At 49.4% G+C, this 22,258-nt stretch overlaps 1 protein-coding gene across 1 annotated transcript in view; it reads left to right on the forward strand.

Annotated features, from left to right (window-relative positions):
- The first annotated feature begins 540 nt into the window (after positions 1-540).
- Positions 541-22,258, forward strand: part of CLSTN1 (calsyntenin 1) — a 55,064-nt gene continuing 33,346 nt past the window's right edge. Inside the window, exon 1 of the mRNA XM_087820122.1 lies at positions 541-637. Within this exon, the coding sequence (XP_087676248.1) occupies positions 541-637 (97 nt within the window). The remainder of the gene's footprint in view (positions 638-22,258) is intronic.

The following is a 22,258-nucleotide window of genomic DNA, read 5'->3' on the forward strand; positions in this document are numbered from 1 at the left end:
GGGCACCGCTCGCTCGGCTCCCGAGCCTGGGCAGGCGCGCGGGGATGTAGAGCGGGGACTCTGGGCTGCGCCTGGGGCGGGGGTGCACTGCCCGCCCCCCCCGACCCTCCCGCCCGCTCGGGAACCACCCCCTGGCGCGCGCCCCTCCCCAGCCCCCCGCGCCCTGCGCGCTCTTCGGGCCGCCGCGCGCGCGCCCCGCCGGCGCTCCCCTCCCGGCCCCGCCCCTCGCCCTGGCCCCGCCCCTCCCCGCCCGCCGCCGCCCCGCCCCCAGCCGGGTACCGTCGCCGGACCCGAGAGAGAGCGCCGCCGCCATCTTAGTTGCTGCCGCCGCCTCCGGCGAAGCGCTGCCTGCGCGGAGGGGAGGGCGCTCGCGGTCCGAGCGCGCGGCCCAGAGGGACGGCGGCGGCTCCTCCGCGGACCCCGGTGCTCGCGGCGGCGCGAGGCAGCCGGCTCCGGGCCGCCAGAGACCCCCCCGGGGCGCCCCGCGCGCCTCCCTGCCGCTCCCGCCTCGGGCCGGCCGCGGCGCCGGGAGCCCGAGCGATGCTGCGCCGCCCCGCGCCCGCGCTGGCCCCGGCCGTCGGGCTGCTGCTGGCCGGGCTGCTGTGCGGCGGCGGCTGCGGCGTCCGGGCCGCGCGAGGTAAGCGTCGGCGGGGGGTCGGGGCGGGGCGCGGGACCGGGCGCCGGTGTGGGGCGCGGGGGTCGGGGCGCAGAGGCCGTGGGCGCGCGCTGCAGGCGCCCCGGGAAGTCGCGCTCCGTCCCGGGCGGGGCACCTGGGCGCTGGCCGCCCCCATCGCAGCCCCGGGTGGTGGCGGCGCGGAGGCGGGGGACGCGCAGACCGGCCGGAGAGTCGGTCCCCCTTCCTCGCAGCGCCCGCAGGCTGGGGCTGCGCCCCCGGGGGAGATGCGGTGGACGTGCGCTGGGTCTCAGATGCGCCTGGGGCTGGGGGCGCACGCACGGTTTGCGGCGCGCGCTTACATAAGAGCCCCCTCCTCCGCATCCCTTTCCAAGATCCCGAGTCTCCGCACCGCGGGCGCCGCATCGTAGCTCCCTCCCTCCTCCTCTGCCTCGCAGGGTCCTTTCAGCGAACGAGCGGGAGCTGAAACTTCATGCTCCCCTCCCACCTTTTCGCCCAGAGGTGAGGCTGCGATGAGGTTTTTAACCTCGGTCTCGCCCCGGGTTGAACCCCTTCGTCTTCTCCACCCCCGGCGCCTCCGTGCGCCTTTTCCTCACGTTACTTGAGATCGTGCGAGGGCTTCGATGGCCTCGGCAGAGCCAAGGAAAGCCGTCTTTGATTCCTTAGGGCCGAAATTGTTTTATGGTTACTTGGCAAGAAATATTTCTTAGCGAACTGGTTATTTTGTTGCTTCAACCTTCATCCGCTTAACCTTTTCAACGCTCCGTGCTTTCTGGTGTTGACTGATGTTGCCAACGGAAAGCTTACGCATTGCAGAGGATACGCTTCCGAATGGATCTTGGAATCGTAGCCGCTTTCCTTGGCCTTGGAGCAGAGTGATCCCGGTGTAGTTTATAGAGTATATTTGGCTGTATTCTTCTGATTTTTTTTTTTTTATAAATTTTTGGGGGTGGGGAAGGGTTGATGCAAGTCTAGATGGTCGTATTTCAGTTCGGCGAGCTTTTAAACAAATCTCGGTTTGCTCTTCCTTGGTGACATATGGAGAGAACTATGGTTAACAGTCTAAAGGGCAGAAGAGGCAAGTGCACCTTTCGTCCCGCGTTTCTGTCTCCGCAGGGAGGAGGATAAACTTCTCTCATTTCATTTCTAACGTTCTGTTGACTGTGTCAGATTCGGATCTTAGTATCCAATTGCTCTGGATTTTTAAAAGTTACATCAAGCTCAGTTTGAAACGTTCTTTCCAGATGTGGGATGGAGGTCTCACAGTCTAACATGTCCCAGCAAAAAAATGTCAGTTTAGCTTCTCTTGGGACAAACACATTTTTAAAATATGTGCTTGGGTTGGGTATTTGGGCAATAGTTCAAATGTATTTAGTTCGGTCAGTGATGACATTTCCTGTTAAAATCTGTATTTTCTTCTTCTTACTATTTTTTGGTCTCTTCGCCTACATTTGCTACTCACAGCGCAAGGGGTCTCATTCGCCCGTGGGCGTTATTGAGACACGTAAACAGTGCAAGTTTCAATATCAAGCACCTTCCCTGTGACGCACTAACAAGTCCTGTGTGGAAGACGGCTGGAGTCCTTGGTAATCTGCTAACTTTCTCTAAGCTTTTCTTGGTGCATTTATGGCACTTAAGGATTCTTAGTCTTCAAAATAAAAACATTTAAACATCAGTTACTCTGTTGCTTTCTTTTTTTTTCTCGCAAGTTGGAAAATGGGGAATATTGCATGAAATGCTGATAAAATGATTTCATTTTGAAATGTTACAAATGAATTTTCTACGTAAATATGAAATTTGTGGAGACACATTCCGTGGGCTTACTTTAAAAGATAATCATTTCAGATAATAATGTGAATTTTTTACTGCTGCAGACAGTATGACATTAGGAACTGCTGTTCATACTCTAGCTAACCTCTAATAAATATTAATGGGATAAAGATCACGTAGAAATTGCTGGAGAGAATGTTCAGTTTCGTGATCTAAATTCCATTTTGACTGTTAATTAGTTGTTTTATGGGGAACCCTAAATTTCACTTTCATTGTAGCTGTAGTTCTCAAAAAACAGCAAGTAAACCGCAATATTAGGAGACATATCCTTAGCATATGTCGTGTCCTAGGCTGCGTACCTTACCTCCAGTCAGTCAATTATGAGGAAATAGGAAATGAAAAAGAGAGTAGAAAGCATCTATGAATATTAAAAACCCCACATGCAAACATGTAATGTATTTCAAAGCCAGATTAATAATATCAACTGTTATTTTCCTGTTTGTACACAGACGTCTCAGTGAGGCCCCTTCTCATGTTTGAAATTTCATCTCTACCCCCGAACCCCTTGAACCCTCCCTTCGGACTCGCTCCTTTTTCCTGTAGCCCTTGCTCTGACCCTTTGTTACTTACTTTGTTTATTGTCTGTCTCACTGGAAGGCGTGCCCCAGGATGGAAGGGTGTCTGCACAGTCTTGTCTGCATACGTATCCTATTTTCTTTCACCTGACAGATAAATGTGATACACTGAACAAAGCGTTACAGACATAAGAGCATATATACAACAGCTTAAATTCTGCTACATGCGTGTCGGACTGAATCAGTAGGTAATTTTCAAGGGCCCTTCTGTTGATTGCAGTGTTGGGGATATTAGATCAGAAAAATCTGTAGCAGCTTTTGGAGGCTGTAGCTCTGTAGCTTCCATTTTGAGTCCATTTAAAAAAATACTATAGTTCTCAGCCTTTTTAGAAAAATTTTTTTTAAAATTCTTTTTTAGCGAGAGAGGAAAGGAGAGAGAGAGAAACATTGATTGGTTGCCTCCCACACACCCAGGCTGGTGATCAAACCCGCAGCCCGGGTATGTGCCCTGACGGGGACTGGAACCGGCAGCCTTTTGGTGCTCGGGATGACGCCCGACCAGCTGAGCCACAGCGGCCAGGGTTTAAGTGGATTCTTAGTTTGTTACCACTATCTTCAGAAGCAACTTTGAGGAAAAGGTCGTTTGAATATAGATGTCAATATTATGCTTAATCTAGCATTTTTATTGTTAAAGTAAATTTCATTTATTTCACATAGGAGACCTATAATGCTGAAGAAATAATAAAATATTAATGATTCTGAATGTATGCCGATTTAAGAGCTGTAACTGATTAACTGGAATCTCCAGTTGAGGAGAATCTATCTTTGGCTACATGCTACTTTTAGGAGGAAAAGCAGTTTCATAGGGATTCATCTTCAAAAGGAAGTTTTAGGAGTTCATATCATGCATTATCTGTGTCAGTACTATTTGATTTTTGAGCAGAAGCAGTATTTCAGTTTTAGATAGGAGGAATATGACCAATAAGTGAAATTTTAATAAAATATAACAACATTATTTTTGCATTGAAATTAGAAGGTCCTGTAATTCCATGAAACTACTTTCAGGACTTGGTTATGTTTATTAAACCAACTTTTCATGTTTAAAATGAGGAACCTGAGGGATGTTAAAATTTTAGTACACAAAAAAGGATTGGATTATTTTTATTATTGCTTTGTAAGACAGGGAAATGTAATTTCTGAGGTAGGGTTTTCATTTATGAGCATTGATACAAAATAGGAGGTCTGATTATCCTGGAAGTCACCCAGAGTCTATTTTTCACATTTTCTGGTTGAGGTTTTAGATCATTATGCTTTTATTTTATTTTTAGAAATATGCTTTTATTGGTTTTAGAGAGAGAGGAAGGGGGGGCAGAGAGAGAGAGAAACATCAATCAGTTGCCTACTGCACACACCCCGACTGGGGATTGAACCCCCGACCTGGCCATGTGCCCTGACCTGGAATCCAACCTGCGTGACCTTTCGGTGCACAGGACAGCACTCAACCAACTGAGCCACACCAGCCACGGCCAGATCATTATGGCTTTAAAAATAAACCTTGCTGTTTCTGTCGCCTTCATTTGGTAAGAACAGAGGTACTTAAAGAGAAATGTGTCTTTTTACAAAAGAAATTTAGGATAGTGACTTGTTACAAAATACAGACCTTTAGGGATACGGACTCGAGAGTGGTAGGAATGATGGATGCAATGTTGCGTTCTTGCATCGTTCAAAAAACCCTCAAAAATGACATTTCGACAGTAGTTGAGACTGTTCAGGCCAGAGATAGGAACCCTCAAACTATGACAGTTCCCTGCCCACATGTCAGGCTGATGTGGGGTGCCCAACTTTTCCATAGAGCCCCTGCCACCTAGGAATTGGGGTGTGGTGTACACTTGTCCCTGATTCGATAGGCCCTTCCCTGTTTTAGGAATATTTTTTGTTCTTTCTCTCACTTAGCTATAGGTTGATATTATTAGGTTAAATTTTTCCCCTAAATTTGTTGCTAAGGTTTTTTTATTTTTAAAGTTCTAGGCGAAGTTTCCATTATTTCAAAGTAACTGAATTTAGAACATCTTTAAAACCCTGTAAGACACATCTGAAAGCTACCATCCTTCCATGCCAGACCCCCGGTAGGACGTAGGTGGCAGGTAGCACAGTAAAGGAAGAATCACATTTGTGTGTTTTAACCTCTGGTGAGGCGTGAACATTACAGTCGTCTGCTTTGGACCAGTCTGATTCTCTTGTGACAAGAACTTCTGTAGAATCTGGTACTTTTCAAGTCTTCCTTGACCTAGATAATTCCTTAAACTCATTGTTTAGGACAAAAGACGACTTTCTTTTCCTACATCTACTCTTTTTTTTAAAAAAAAAGTTTTAAACAAGCTTTATTGAAATGTAATTCACACACCATAGAATTCACCTTTTAAAAAATACACGATTCAGTGTGCATCCATCACCACTGTCTAATTTCAGCACGTGTTTATCACCCCCAGGAGAATCCCCATAGCCCTTAGCTGTCCCTCTGAGTTCCCCTGGCCACCACTAACCTGGGTTTGCCTGTTCTGGCCATTTCACAGCAGTGGAACTGTAGGATTCGTGGCCTTTTGTGACTGGTTTCTGTCACTTGGCATGACGATTTCAAGGTTCATCCGTGCTATAGCCTGTGTCAGAGCTTCATTTCTTTTTGTGGATGAACATTTGCTGTAGGCTTGTGTCCCTCTAAAACTTATATGTCGAAACCTAACCCCCAGTGCGATTAGGTCACGAGGGTGGAGCCCTCATGGACTGGATCAGTGCCCTTGTAAAAGGGACCTCAGAGATCTCTTGCCCTTTCCACCACGTGGAGACCCAGCGAGAAGATGGCTGTCAAAGACCCAGAAAGCGGGCTCTCGCCAGGCACCATGTTTCCTGGCACCTTGATCTTGGGTCCAGCCTCCAGAATGTGAGAAATAAATTTCTGTTGTTTATAAGCCATCCAGTCTCTGTTATTTTATTACAGCTGCTTAAGCAGACTGAAGTGTTCCATCGAGTGGGCATCCGCATCCGTTTTTCCGTTCATCAGCTGGTGGACCTTTGGGTTGGTTCCCACTTGGCGGCTGCCGTGAGCAGTGCTGCTGCGAACCTCGGTGTGCCGATTCTCACGTGGACACGTAGTTTCACTTCTCTTGGGTAGACACCCAGGAGGGGAATTGCTGGGTCTTACGATAACTATGCTCAATATTTTGAGGAACTGCCAGACTGTTTTCCACAGTGGCTGCACCGTCCTTACATTCACTCTTGACCCCATAATTACTCCAGGAGCATCCCTCTAACCAGATACATATTTCACAGTTGTCAGTGAGTTTTCTTATTAGAGTTTTAAGTAGCTGGTATTTTTCCTGCGCTAGGGACAGACCTGCAGTTCATCCATCCAGCTTCCTCCTTGGCCGTTATCTCCCCTGTCTTTCCCGCCCAGGACCTTAGACTCTGAGTTGAAAGGAACTTTGAAAGGCCTGTCCCCTGCACGTAAGCAGCCTTCCCTGCCGGACAGACCTACCTTCGCACGTCCCTGACAGCTGATCTCTCAGCCTGGGCACTTGCTCGCACACAAAGCAACCCTTTTCTTTAAAACATTGTTTGAGCCTTTAGTCAGCTTTCCTTAGGACTAAATCTTATCCAGCCTTCAAATCTTTGGTGACATCCAGTCCCGCAGCTCTTTGTTGTTACCACCTGTCACTTTAAGAAAGGCCAAGCGCATCTGTGCTCCAGCGTCCGTCCCCCCAGGCCCTGATTTCTGTTCCTGATGAGGAGTGAGCTGGGGCCTAGTCACAGTCACATGCAGAGAGACTATCTAGGTCCTGGGTCAGGGTGGGTTTTGTGTTTTTTAAAAAATATATGTTTTTATTGATTTCAGAGAGGAAGGGAGAGGGAAAGAAACATCAATGAGGAGAGAGTCATCGATCAGCTGCCTCCTGCACGCCCCCTACTGGGATCGAGCCCGCAGCCTGGGCTTGTGCCCTGACCCCATGTGACTGACGCCACAACCACTGAGCCACCCAGCTGGCGCTGGCTCTTTGATTTTTATTTTTTACTATTTACTATTTGTTATTTACCCAATCTTCAGTGATAGTATAAAACACTTAGGAATACACCTTTAGATTCAAAGTGAATTTTTAAAACAGTAAAAATGAACGTCATCTTTGTTTAATACCTACTTAAAATCTAACAAAGACGTATTTATTCTGGTCTCTTCTTAATAATACTGCAGAATTTTTCTTATATAATAGTACTTTTATTTTAAGACCACCAAGAAAAAGATATTGAATGTCATAAACTTAAATCAAAGTATGTAAAACTTAAGAACGATTTGTGTAAGTGGCCTTTAAAGAACATAATTTATTCTAAAATGCAGAATCCAGCGCATTTAATTTTGCATATTTTTAGACGTAGTTAATGATGAATATTGATAGCACCAGCTGCATAATACGTGGGGCCAAGTGCAGAATCAGAGTGAATGCAGGGCCTCTTGGCTCAAAAGTCAAGAATTTCAAGGGGGCACAGCAATAAACCAAGAGTGGGGGCCCGTCGCACTCAGGATGCCGGCCCTGGGCATTGACAGACTGACGCTGCAGAGTCGCCATGGTCAGAACGTGGGCCTGGCCCTGAGGCTTTAGCCAGAGCCCTTGGTCCTCTGGGCACCCTTTCCCAATGAGCCAGCTGATGCCCAGCCCCCTGGGGGCCCCTCCCTGCTGACGCCCCCTCCCCTCATTGGAAGACTTATTCTCTGGTGGCCTCAAGGTGGAGGCTGCACACGCCTCTGTGTCCCCAGCACCTGACAAAGGACAGACTACAGTAACTTCACAGGACACAGTGGAGGCTAATTGATGGGGGGTTGCTTTTGATTGGGGGATCAGAGCCTTTGCTTCAAGCCCATTATGTTTACCTTTAAAACACCTTGACTAATTCATGCCAGTTTCCTCTTACGGACTTAGTAACAAGGATAACAAATAATTAAAATTCTCCAATCTCTATTTTTTTTTTGCCACGCATTTCAAACATTCATCAGAAGAGCGAGTAAGCAGCAGAATGCACTGGCTGGCATTTCACTTTCCCCCTAGGCCCGCTCGCTGGGAACGGAACGGCGGGGGCCTGGAAGGCGGGCAGCAGCCACCAACGGCATTCTGACCCCTCCGTGCCCAGCGCCCAGCACCCTGTGAATGGCCGGGCGCCTCGATGACCCGTAGCCTGGATTTTGAAGCCCTGAGTCGGCAGCGTTTCTCATCTCTCTTCTGAGCTGTTTGTCAATGTCCATTGATATCTGCCCGTGATGCCTGATGAGAGCATTTTCATCTGGCAGCACTTTAAAAGGTCCATCCCTATGCGTATGGAGCCTTCTCTTGCTTAATTAAAAGAAGCAGCTAATAAGCATCTTCTAAATATTTAAAGCCCAGGATAGAAAATGACATAAATGCTTTTCTCAGATGGAATCTGACATTTGTAAACCTTTGCTAACAGGAGGAACAAGTACCAGTGAGATAATTTCATAACATGAACTCCCCCCCCCCAAATCTGACTGGTAATAATAACAGCAACATTAATATTTGATGAAATGTTTTAGGTAGGTCATAAATGCCAGTGATTAATCCACAGTTCATTCCGTTGATAAAGTTTCTTAACTTCGTTTTTTCTAGAACCACTTTTCGCGTATTCTTAGAAGATTTGAGATTTTTTTTGAACTACTATAAAAACGTGACACATAAGCAAAGTATGTCTTCACTGAATTTTTTTCTCGTGAAGTATATGCAGGTGTCGTTTTCAGTGCCGATGGACAGAGTGAAGCCAGGGGCCGTGAGAAAGCCGTCGTGGGCCGTTAGGCTCGGTTTGGGTTGGTTAGACCTGAAGGAAAAAAGCTAAAAAGGTTTCCCAAAGTTTCTGCTTTATCTAGAAACTCAGCTGAGTGGCGTAGGGGGTGCAGAAAGGGATTTGGGGCAAAAGCTGTGTCTTGGCATAGAGCAGCCTTGACTGAGCCTTATTTTTTGGAAACCCACGTATAGACAGGTAAACTGAGGCAAGATTGTGCAGTGGGCAGTGAGGGGACCCCGACATCTGAGAAACCTCACATGGTGGCTAACAAAACAGCCAGTCCATTCTGGTCAGATAGCGATCTGTTCTCCTGAAATGCTCAGGCACGTCTGTCTGCTCCGTGCTGAGACCTGGTTGCCTGGGTAAAGAACTCACCCCGGGCTGGGATTCCTTGGCCACCGCCTCAGCTCTGTTACTGTCATCTAGTGACTGTCACCTGCCTCAGCCTAGCTCTGTCTTGATGTATTGTTTCCCAGGACCCATTTCTAATTCCCAGGTGACTTGAAAAAAACAATTCATATCAATCTATTAAGAATTCAACTTGGGACTCAAATTATGTTTTCCCTTGGAAACATTGTTATAAATTGTTTAAGCTCCAAAAGTGATTGTCGGAAACCAAGTGAAAACCGGGCAAATTTGCAGTAAGCCACAGCACCCCCCATCGCTATTGATAATTCTAGGATGCGACAGTGAGGCGCTCGCCAACGTTCTGTCCATCAGCCTCGGCCCGGCGACCTTGGCCGCCCCGGGAGGAGGCAGCAAGAGGGACAGGTTGGGAAGGAGGGAGCCCAGGGCTTGGCTTCTGAGTGACCCAGCCTGGGAGAGGAGGGCACGGGGTCTGTTCACTGTGATCTTGAACAGGAAGAAAGGGGGCCCACAAGACGCCCGGTGCCCAGCGCAGGAGTGGGGACGGGAGGTGGGCGAGCTGGAGGAGGGGCAGGGCCCGCAAACCCGGGCCCTCCGCAGGCTGGGCGGCCACCGCGAGGAGCTGTGTGCGGGTCGACCTTCCCGAGAAGACGTACTAATGTTCGTTATTTCAAGGAATGACTCATGGTCAGATGTACTTAATGTTTTTCATCAAAGAAAATCTCAAGAATTCTATTTAAAGCTGTTCATCGAATTTCTTAAGCTCCTAAATCTATATCACGTTTGTTCCTTTGTATTTTACTGCATCGAATGTAAAAAATGTATTTTACACCACCTGCAAATAGCCGCTGCGGGATTTCTGTGTGTCGTTTACCAGAAGTCACCCATGCTAAATTATACCGACATAGTGACTTCTGATGGTCGTGATAAAGGCTCTGCTAACTGCAGGCCTCCTCTCCGAATTTTATAATACAGGCTGACAAGCTGACCTCCAAGGCCCTGTTTCCCTAGTATGTTACGTGGACAGGTGTTACTTGGTTAAAGGGGTCTGTTGGTCACCTAAGTTTGAGAAATGTGTTAAACAGGCTTCATTACTGCAGGACTTGCCAGACCTTCAGCGTGCTCATGTGCGTAGAAGAAAGACTGAGTGGACGGTATAGTCAACATTCATGCAACAAACTCGACCATGGACGACTCCTGAGGCATCTCGGGCACCAGTGTTCCTTGGGACACACTTTGGGAAATGGTGCTCCAGATGTCCCCCTACCTCCTTACTGTAGGAAAAGTACCATTTAGAGCAAAGAAGAGTAAGTGAAGATGACCCAGAATACTGCCTCTGAGATCATTCGTCCTAATTAACACTTGGATGTGTCTCTAGAATGACAGTGAGAACATTATAAAACACCCTGTATAACATCCATTAGAGGATGTGGTAGGATCGGTAGGGTTCCCAGGTGTCAGGACCCCTGTATTCTCAAAAGTTATGAAGAACCCCAAAGAGCTTGTGTTTATGTGGGCTCGATTAGAAATTAAACTGAGACCCTATGAAAATATTTATTAGCTTATTTAAAACCGCAGTAATAAACCCATTAGGTGGTAACAGCATACATTTAATGAAAAGTAACTCCATTTTTTAAAACGAACAATTTAGTAAGAAGACATTTCTGCTAATCTCTTTTAACTCGTGTTTAGGAGGAGACTGGGATTCTGCCTTCTACCTGTTGCTGTCTGTTGTTTGGTTGAAGTAGATGAAGAAAATTCGGCCTCACACAGATATGTAGCTGTGTGAGGGCTCTGCGGACCCCTTGAAAGGGTCTTGGGGGACCCCCCAGGAGTCCTCGGACCACATTCTCATAACTTGCTGGTGGGCGGTGGGTGATGTCAGAATGCAGTTGGGGGCTGTTTCACTAGTGATTTGCTTCTAAATGATAGCTGAAGCAGCAAAGGAAAGCTTGCAAATGATTCACTTAAAAAAAAAAAATTAGAGTTAATTGAGCTTATTCCTATAACCACGTCTGTCATTGACACTGTCACTTGCTTTCTTGAGTGAGAAGACAGGCGTGGAGCAGCATGGGTGGGCCTGGAGATTATCATGCTGAGTGAAGTAAGCCAGACAGAGAAAGACAAAAACCGTATGATCTCACTTATATGTGGAATCTAATGGACAAAATAAGCTAACAAACAAAATAGAAGCGAGGCATGGCTACATGGAACAGACTGACGGAGCTCAGAGGGGAAGGGGAGGGGGGACTGGATGAAAGAAGGTGAAGGGATTAGCCAGAGGACATAAATGCATAGCCCAGGGACACAGACACAGTGTGCTGATGGGGGGGGGGGGTGCATCTGTAAGAGTGTCAACAGGAAAAATAAAGTTTAAAAAAAAATGACGGGCGTGGAGAATGGGCCCTCATTCTAGACCTGGATTTGCCTACAGTGTACAGCACAGCTCTGCTGCCCCCGGTGAGGGGCGTAGACGTGGCTGGCAGTCCCTCTGTGTGTCTCCAAGACTACTTTTTTTGTTTTTTAAAATATATCTTTATTGATTTCAGAGATAGGAAGGGAGAGAGAGAGAGATAGAAACATCGATGAAGAGAGTCATTGATCGGCTGCCTCCTGCGTGCCCCCGACTGGAGATCGAGCCCGCAACCCGGGCATGTGCCCTGACCGGGAATCGAACCGTGATCTCCTGGATCCTAGGTCGATGTTCAACCACTGAGACCCGCCCGGCTGGGTGTTTTTCTTTTTAACTTTATTAAAGGACATGTTCTTAATGGGGGAGAAGATGGGAATAGATGGAAAAGCATAAGTAGACGTTAAAATCGGGTTTATTTGGGTTTATTTTTTGGTAGTATACATTTCCCGTATTAGTATTTTCTGTAGCACGAAATCTAGGAAAAAATCAAGCATGTATTTTTTTTAAAGATTATCATCTTTGTTTTTTTTCCTCATAAGATGGCCCTTTTGAGACCTTTTAATGGCTGGTTTCATTGTAAAAGTGCTTTTTATAAGTACCACGCTAACAGAAGCCTGGACTGCCGTTCGCTTTATTTTCCTGAAAAACTGTTGGGTGCTTTCTCAGAATCTGGGATAAGTCGCGCGTGGGCTTGTGCCTGTCCTGTTCGTCTGGGTGGGGAGTGGTGGTTTGTTGGTTTGTTTGGCGTTGCCCTTGTTCACCCGTGATCCAGCTCTTGGCTGGACTACATCCCGCAACTCCAGTGTCCCCTTGGGAGGTCATCTAACCCTTTCCCGGCTTTTATGATAAAGTCCTCCCTGTGCTTTTAAAATCTGGCAATTTGTCTTCCCACTAAAATGATCTCTGGTTACTTATGTATCATTGCATTAGAATGTTAACCTATCTGCTGATCTGTCTTTAAAAAGCAGCTTCTGAATTATTTGGCTAGAATTCTAGAAATGGAAGGGATGTTAGATACCATGTATCTCAAAGAGCCCCTTTACCAAAGGGGAAAACAATTGAAGTTGTTACTGTGGTCGGTATATTTTTGTAGCTGAGTAGGAAAAGTAGGAATATAGTAGGGGCCAACCAAGAGTCTTTAACCCCGTGTCTTCCTGTAATAGACAATAATCAGAAGCTGAAACTTCGTAACTTTGGGTGAACAGGAAAGATTATAAAATTGGAGAGGAGTTTTAAAAGTTCTGAAGAAAGTCTACATTGTATTAACTAAGTGACATTCTTTGTACTCCTGTAGCACTTTTTACGGGACTACCTCAGAAATGCCCACGCCGTGCCCAAGTCACAGCTCGGGCTCCACAGAGCTTTAGAAATGCCATCGGGTGCCGCGTTTGCTGTGCCCTCTCTGCAGTGAGCACGGGCCTCAGCGAGCTCGCCTCTGCCGGGCCCACGCAGGCAGGGACCCCTTTCGTCGTGGAGGGCGGCCTTCGCTGTCAGCGTCTGCCCCTGGGTCCCCACAGAATGAAGGCTGGCACCATGGGAGTGTAGGGGAACGGTTAAGGACATGGACTCTGGAGCTAAACTGCTGGGGTTCACGTCCCAGCTCTGCTGTTCATTTGCTGTGTGCTGTTGAACAGGCTACTTAATCTCTCTGTGCCTCAGTTTCTTCATCTGTAAAAGCAGGATATCAGTACCTATCTCGTAGGGTTGTTACAAAACCGATTTTCTAAGTGTTTAGAACACTATTATGGTCAGCATTATGCTTGCTGTTTTATGAACTCAATTCCATATAACTCCCCCCCCTTTTAAAATTGAGGTGAAGTTCACATTACAGAAAAGGAACATAGCTTTCAAAAAATTTAATAAGCTTTATTTTTTTAGAGCAGTTTTAGGTTCATAGCAAAATTGAGTGGACCATACAGAGAGTTGCCATGTACCTGATCCCCACGTGCACAGCCTCCCCCGCTGCTGACACCCGCACCCTAGTGGTTCATCCATTGCCACCGAGGACTCTGCCTCGACAGCGCCGTCGCCCAGAGCCCACAGTTCACGCTAGGGTTCGCTCTCAGTGCTGTACGTTTTATGGGTTTAACAAATATATGACGTGCCCACTATTACAGTGTCATGCTGAGCAGTTTCACTGCCGTAAAAATCCTGTGTCCTGCCTGTTCATCCCTCCCTCACCTCTCACCCCTGGCAGCCACCGATTCTTTTGTCTCCATAGTTTGGCTTTTCCAGATGTCACATAGTTGGATCACACAGTAGGTAGCTTTTCAGATCGGCTTTTTTCACTCAGCAAGATGCATTTAAGTTTCCTCCGTGTCCCTTCATAGCTTGATGGCTCATTTTTTTTTTAAATTTTTACTATTTTATTTTACTTTATTGTTGACACTGTTACAGGTGTGATAGCTCATTTCTTTTTAGCACTGAATAATATTCCGTTGTGTGGATGGACCACGGTTTATCCGTTCACCTACTGGAGGGCATCTTGGTTTCTCTCAGACTTTGACAATATGAGTAAAGCTGCTGTGAAAACGTCCACATGCAGGTTTTTGCGTGGACAGAAGTTTTCCACTCATTTGGGTAAATACCAAGGAGCATGGTTGCTGGATCCCACGACCAGTCTGCTCAGTTTTGTAAGAAACGGCTGCACTGTCTCCGAACGTGGCTGCCCCACGTGCATTCCCACCAGCAGTGAGCGGGGTTCCTGCGCCCCCCCAATCCTCACCAGCACTTGGTGGTGTCAGGGCCCTGGGTGTCGGCCGTTCTAACTGGGGGTGTAATGGTGTCATCATTGTTTTAATTTGCATTTCCCTGGTGACATAGGACGTGGAGCATCCATCCTCCCACTCGCAGACCTCCCGTGGTGAGGTGTCTGGTGGTTTCCTTATTGTTGGGTTCTTTGTACCTTTCGGCTGACAGTCCTTTATCACATGTGTCTTGTGCAAATATTTCCTCCCAGTTTATGGCCGTCTTATTCTCTTGATAGTGTCTTTTGTAGAGCACAAGTTTTTCGTTATAATTAAGTCCAGCCTGTCATCTCTTTCTCTCGTGGATCGTGTGTCTTTGGTGCTGCATCTAAAAAGTTAACACCATTCCCATCGTCATCTAGGAGTTTTACAGTTTTGCGTTTTACATTTAAGTCTCTACCCACTTGGAGTTAATTTTTGTGAGGGGAGTAAGGTCTGTGCCTGGGTTGATTTTTTCCCATGTGGCTGCCCGGTTGTTCAGCACCATTTGTTGAAGGGAGCTTGTTGCATTGCTCCTTTGTGAAGGACCAGTTCCCTGCGTTTATGTGGGTCTGTTTCCGGGCCCTGTTCTGTGGCACTGACCTGTCTGTTTTCACCATGCCTCCCGGCACTGATTACTGTAGCTTCCTGTCAGTTTGTTCTTGCCCTGCGACACTGGGGCGGCTCTCGTGGTCGTTTGCCTCCAGCCGTGAAGCCTGCCCGCCTGCCTGGTTTCTCTCTCCCCGTGTGCCCCGTGGTGTAGACGCCGCCTTTCAGACGGGCAGGGGGCTCAGTGGGTTTCCGCGCAGGGGCGGAGTTGGAGTGCGTGGCGCGAGCGCCCCTGCCCTGAGCTCGGCCGCCCGTCACCAGCGCCACTGAACGCGAGCCCGGGTCCCGCCTTCACGTTGGTGCGGGACCCTGGGCCTCACTTCTCGACGCTTCGTCCTGGCGCTAGCCTTTGCTTACGTTCGTTTCTGGTGCATCGTGTCTCCCTGCGTGTGACCCGCCAGGTAACTTTGAATCCTGACAACACATGCCACCCGGTCGTGTCCTCAGTCTCCGTGTGAAGGTTGAAGAGAGCCCTCCAACCGTGAGAGTCACAGGGTCCCCAGGGACTGTTCCGGGTTCCGGGCTCGCTCCTCGGTGACCGTGGGTGGTCGGTCGGCCCGTCTGAGTCCACCCAGTCCCCACTCCCCGTCTGTTCTCAGTCACAGGCGGCGGGGAGCGGCCTTGACGCCGGCCGAGCTCCGTGCCCTGTGCTAGGCGCGGGCGAGCTGGCCGGCAGGTCCCCGTCGGGCCGGGCCCTTCGCAGACCGCGGCTGACGCGGCTCCAGCTTCCCGTGCGCCCCCGGCCGCCCTCTTGGGAAGGCTTGCACACCCTGCTCCTGCGAGATGCCACCGCCCTGATGTCCTTTCCTTCTCTGAGGAAATTGTGCCCACGGTCAGCGTCGCTCTCACCGACGGAGAGTTGAAAGGTCCGCCTTCTGTCGGAGCCAGGTGCCCTGCTCCGTGCGCAGGGGCAGTTCTGTCTACACGTCCTCTCAGGGCCCTGGGTCAGACACCCCCAGCAACTTGGGGGGCACGCCCTCTTCTTCCCGGGCCCCGGCCCGGGGTCCCCCGTCGTCACACCGAGTCGGCTCTGACACAGACGTGCCTCCTGGGAGGCTCAGTGGCGGAGGAACGGCGAGCCGTTTCATTTTCCGTGTTTGTTGTAGAAACGTTGCAGCCCTTATTGTGTCAGTAACGTGGGAACTCTAGAAGAGCGTTCGTCTGGCTATCGTTAATACTGCCCGGCTTCCCTCACAGAGACTCCAGATGCCCCCGTCCGGAGCCCTCTGTGCCACGTTTGCCCATTGCTGGCGAGCCCTCCCACCTGCCCAGCCCCGGCCGCCTGGCCGACTCACACCCCGGGGTGCAGCCCAGCAGGTGGATTGCGGGGAGGTGTCGAGAACATTCTGCCTCACGGCCGGTCAGACCGCTGCTGTGGTGGCGAGTGGAGGCGCCTCCGTGGCCCTCTGGTTTGGCCTTCCCTCCTCTGTTAGGATACCACTTTTAACCATTTTAACGGGATGTTTCTCTGGTTTCCCACCTCCTCGCTACAGAGATAAACATCTGAATGAGGAAAGTGCATTTTCCAAACCCCCCCCTTTACTCATAAAATCGTATACCTGACCAGCCACCACCTGAGGGGACAGAGCTTGAAAACCCTCCTAGGACCCTCCGGACCTAATCCCAGGCCCACCCTCGCTGGTCAGAGAGGACCCCCCGGCTCCCTGGGGGTGTTGACCGCAGACCGTCTACGCGTCGCCTCTGGGGTGTTGCAGGATTCAGGCCAAATGTAGCCTCTGTTTCCTGGGATACTGTAGCCAAGGGCAGGGCTCAGGGCCCCAGGGCTCCATGCAGCGTCCCTGGTCGGGGAGCAAGGCCGGCTGCTGGGACCTGAGAGAAAGCCTGTGACCCGGAGCACTTCCAGCTGGCCCCCTCCCTCTGGGAGACCCCTGGTTCCTGAGTTGAAGGACTGTCTCCCCTGCGCACCTGCTGGAACTTCTCGAGGAGTCGTGCGGGAGCTTTTCCACCGGAAGTCTTACAGCTGGACGTGAGCCCCCGTGTTAGTGACCGTCCCAGCACATCTGCGACATTAGAGAGGCTCTCGGTTGATTCGGGAGGTTGGCGAAGCCCAGAGACTGAAGTAAACAAGGAGACGCGCCCGTCACGTTTGGGTGGGTGCCTGGCCTGCCAGTTTTGTGGGGTAACTCTTAATATCAAGTAAAACAATTTGATTAGAAAGGTAAATGACTTCTGCACATCACGCCAGTGAAATGTTTTTGTTTGCTTCCAAGGAAGGCTTTGTGAAGGTGACATGAAGTTGCTGTGAAAGTTAAATAATAACTTTTTATAGAGATCTGAGAGGTAGAAAAGTGAGATAATGGGTAGCTAATAAAGAAACAAAACCGGCAGCAAGGCCGGAGTCTTGCTTTCCGCCTAGCGTCATGGACTCGTTAGACGGTTCCGGTCCCGGTGCACGCGGGGCGCGACTTGGGCAGCAGCTGTTTCGGGTGCCCCGTCGGTGGTGGATGTCAGCAGGCCTGGTGCCGCGTGGCCTTTTGTGGGCCACGTACGATAAAGTTTTCCATTGTGGACGAAGGTCAGGAGACTGGAAACACACAGAACTTGGAAATTACCGCCGGACTATTACGTTACCATTCAGGACAGCGCCCTGTCCTATTTTAACTCAAGACAAAGGTGACGGCGATAAAGAGGCCAGAAAAGGGCAAACCTGGCCTGTGTTTCCTGATAACGCTGAGAAATGGGACATTTTGGGAGACCGTGGCGTGCACTTTTTTGCATAACTGGCTCTGGTTGACTTGCTTTGTCAGAGCTAATTGATAAACAGGTGCCTGCACATCAGCAAACGAGCGTCGCGTCCTGGTCTGGCAGTGAGATAATGGGTAGCTGAAGGGTGGCCCCCTTAACTGTGAACATTTAAGAAAACACTTGTTGGCGACGTCCTTTAAAATTTCACGTTTTTCCCTGATAATACTGAGTAAAATGCGCCAACCGTCCTCGATGGCCTCGGGCAGGTGGCAGGCTGTAGGCAGTGTGCGCACCAGCGGGACCTGGGGCTTGTGTGAGGAAGGAAATCCTCATCTCGTCCGTCCACCTGTCCGCCCACCCAGCCACCTGTCCGTCTGTGTAGTTTCCTTTCCGTCTCTCTCGCAACAGTGAAGTGAGTGTTTAGCCGCAGCCTCCTGAGCAGGGTAACAGAGATGCCCGTCTCGGAGTCACCGGGGCACAAGATGCAGGCGGCCCTCGTGGGGGTGTTTTTTCTCGGTGAAAGCGTCGTGTTTCTGTCGTTTCCGCCTGCGCGTGTCCCCGTTGCTCAGGCGGCTCTGGTCATGTCAGCGTCAGGTTAACTTGGCCCCTGGGCGCCTTGCTGTGTCCCCAGCCTGTACCTCTCCTAAAAACGCAGCCCCGGCGTTGCACCTCGTTGGTGTTTCCTCCCTGCTCTGTCTCCCAGGGTGGCCTGGGGACGGCTCCTCGGCAGACTGTTAAGATGTCGCTGCCAAACACCACGACATGCGAGTGAAATCTGAGAGCACAGCACGAAGGAAGCCTAGTTGGAGGTGGAGATGCCCGGTGTCTGAGGTCGGCTGGTAGAGGCGTCCCTGTGAAAGAGTGGCTCTCCCCTGGACTGCTTGCCGCGGGTGTCTGAGGCCCCCAGAGCCTGCCTAGTATTTTGTGTTTCACATTTTTGCCTTCTGAGAGGATTCGTGGCTTTCTTTAGGTTCTCAGAAGAGCCCATGAGAAGGTAATGAACTTTGCTTTTAGCAGGTCCTGCCAGTTCAATAGCAGACCTCCAGTCATCCGTCTTTCAGGTTTGGGGATGCTGTGTTTATATCAGATTTAATATCAGAAACATCAATTCCACATTTTTTAAAATCCTAATTTTCAAAAGCACATTTGAGATCAATCACACCCTGATTTCTCAAAAATAGCATCGTGACTGTTGTTGTCTCTGATAAGTCCTACAATGTATAAAAAGAATTACAGACCACGACCAAATGGGATGCATTCCATGTGCACAAGGCTGTTTTAACATTCAAAAGCCAGGCCTGGCCGGGCATGGCTCAGTGGTTGAGCGTCGACCTAGGATCCAGGCGATCGGGGTTCGATTCCTGGTCAGGGTACATGCCTGGGCTGCAGGCTTGATCCCCTGTTGGGGGCGTGCAGGAGGCGGCTGATCAGTGACTCTCTCATCATTGATGTTTCTCTCTCTCTCTCTCCCTCCCTCTCCCTTCCTCTCTCTGTAATCAATAAAGATATATTAAAAAAACAAAAAACATTCAAAAGTCAGTAACCCACAAAATCAACTTTTAAAGAGTCACACGATCACATCGATTGCCGCAGAAATGGCTTTTGACAAAATCTAACCCCCATTCACGATGAAAACTCAGCAAGTTAGGAAGAGAGGGGAACTCTCTCAACTCGATAAGGAACCTTTATAAAAAAACCTGTGTGATGGACACACTTAATATGAAAAAAGGGGAAAGTTGTAGAAACCACTGACGCATTCTTTAGGGGTAATGAATGGCTTAAAGTTTTCCTTTCCTAGCAGCAGAGTTCAGGATGAAATATCACACACACAGGTGCATTGAGTTAAATTCTTTGCTATCGCAGCACAGGCTGGTACGACTCCTGATTGGGTATTTGATGTTTTAGGGGATAATGCCATTATGGTTAGTTTTAAAGAGAGTCATTCGTTTTTAGAGCTGTATGTTGAAGTATTGAGGGGGTGGAGTTATACGATGTCTGGGATTTGTTTCAAAATCATCAAAACTGGTGGTAGGACTGGGTAACTCAAATAAGACTGGTCCCGTGTCGGTAATTGTAGTGGTTGAGTCCTGGTCACATGGGGCTTATTTTGTTCTACTTTTGCATCTTACATAATATAAAAGGATAAAATTACTTGATATAAAGCTGATGTGGTCACACCCATTGGGTGGCTACTATCAAACCCCAGAAAATAGCAAGCGTTGACGAGGCCGTGGAGAATTGGGACCCTTGTGCTCTGTTGGTGGGATTGTAAAAACGGTGCAGGCGGCCCAGCCGGCGTAGCTCAGCGGTTGAGCATCCACCGACCTGTGAACCAGGAGGTCACAGTTCGATTCCCAGTCAGGGCCCATGCCCAGGTTTCGGGCTTGATCCCCAGCAGGGGGCATGCAGGAGGCGGCCGATCAGGGACTCTCATAGTTGATGTTTCTCTCTCCCTCCCTTCCTTTCTCTGAAATCAAATAAAAAAATACTTAAACAAAAAACAGTGCCGCTGATGTGGAAAACTATATTGGCAGCTCCTCAGAGAATTAAAAGCAGAATTTCAAATGATCCAGCAATTCCACCGAAAACAGGGTGCGTACCCAAAAGAATTGAAAATAGAGATGCAAGCAGGTATCTGGACACCCATGTTCACGACAGCACTATTCCCGGCAGCCACAAGGGGGCGGCAGCCCACGCACCCGGACGTGGGACGGCTGAGCACCGCGTGGCAATCCCTGCAATGGGATACTGTTCAGCCTTAAAAAGGTGACGCGCACTGTAGCATGAATGAGCCTTGGGGACATTATGCTAAGTGAAGTGAGCCAGTCATGAAAGGACAAATACCCACTGACCAACTGTGGTTGATTAAAAGTTTCCTTTTTTGTTAAAAAAAAAAAAAAGCCCGGTGTTTTTGTTTGCTTTTGTGTATGCTTAACAGTGTCGCCGTATAGCACCACTTGCCTCTCCTGCTGCGTAAAGGGTGAAATTAGGCCTCTCCAGGGTCTGGGCCTGTAGGGAGGCCGTCGGCTGTCGCTTGTGTTCAGGAAGATGAGGGTGGGAGGTCGTCCTGGGAACGCCTCCTGCGTCTCCCTAGCTCTGGCCATTGTCCCTTGTAGTTTTTCCAAAACCTAGCTCCTGCTCAAGATGCATTTATCAACACGTACTTTCTGAGCGCCGGTGTGGCAGGCGGAGTGGGCCCTGCACGCACCTTATTAATAATCCTCAAAACAAGGTTGTGGAAGGAGGCCCCACTCCCTACTTATAGTGTAGAAATAGGCTCAGGTGGTTAAAGAATCTTCCCCTCGGTAGAGAGTCGGCAACAGTTCATGTGTTAACTACGTTCCTGCCTTTTCTACCAGACCACCCTGTTTAAAACTTTTAACAGCGTCTAACAGAATAGAGGGGGCTCACTGGCATAGCGGAGAAGGGGGGGCGCTCACCCTGTTGCCCTAAACCGCAGCTCAAGCCCCTCTCCAGCTGCGCCTCCTTGTATATCACTTATCCCAGTCGTGCTAGTCCCAGAACGAGCCACGGACTTTCCTACCTTTGTACCTTATTTGTATTTTTATTCTGTTTAAAATACTCTCCCAAGAGGATATGCCATTTAAAGATGTCCTTGGGAGGTCTCCACTTTTGCTTCTGGCGGTTCCCAGAGTTGGTCTGAGAGTTGATGTTTCCAGCTCCCTCTTCGACACGTGCTGGAATGTGAGTTTGGGTGGGGCCAGGCGCTGGTTCTGGCCCACGCGTTAGGAGCGAATGAGTTGCGTTTCTCCTGGGTAGACGGTGCAGCTCCCACGAGGGGACCCTGCAGAGTGCTCACCTTCCCTCTGGCAGGGGCTTGGCCACACTGGAGACGGAGGCTGCGTGGGCGCGCTGGTCTCTGCCGACTGTGGGGTTCCCCCCACCGAGTGGGTTCCCTTCCCTAGTTGTTACCACACTCCCTCCCTCACTGTGACGGTAGCCGCCTCATTTTAGGACGTGGGTGGTCGTTGATACGTTCGTGTTGCTTCCCCGAGAGCCCCGCTCCTTGCAGTGCACTCGTGCCGGGCAGGCGGCCTCAGGAAAGACTTCCGAGGCTCTCGGTCTCTGAGCAGACTGAAAGTCCATGGCGGCCCGAAGCCTGAAGGACCTTGGATGTCAAGCTGGTTGGAAGGATCAGAGATGGTCTGACCTAAATATGAACTTGTAGCAGGAACAGTGCTTAGAGAGTCCACCGGAATGGATGCCTTTTTATATTTTTATTTTGGAAGCAGCTGAATAATTTACTCATTTTCTCAATGTTTTTTTGGGGGGGAAGGGAATCAGCTGGAGATGTTATATTTATATCGTTTAAGACACTTCTGTGTCTGTTGCCCTTAGCAAGGCGCCTGCTAACACGTTACATTTTTAAATCCAAGCCTGGGCATTGGGGCCTGTGCTCGAAGGCACCTACCGCCACCTAGTGGCGGTGTTTCTCAATTGCAGGTTTCCTTTCCCGGACCAAGGTTAACCTTCGAGTCTGCAAACAGAACATGTAACGTTATCTCAGATTTGCCAGTGAAATGCCCACAGTTTCTTAAAACACACAGCTGTCATTATTTATTACTATGTTGTTCTTGGGCTGATATAACCAACCCAGATG

This window comes from Miniopterus natalensis, chromosome 9 (assembly GCF_054644295.1).
Source record: "Miniopterus natalensis isolate mMinNat1 chromosome 9, mMinNat1.hap1, whole genome shotgun sequence".
Lineage (NCBI taxonomy): Eukaryota > Metazoa > Chordata > Mammalia > Chiroptera > Miniopteridae > Miniopterus > Miniopterus natalensis.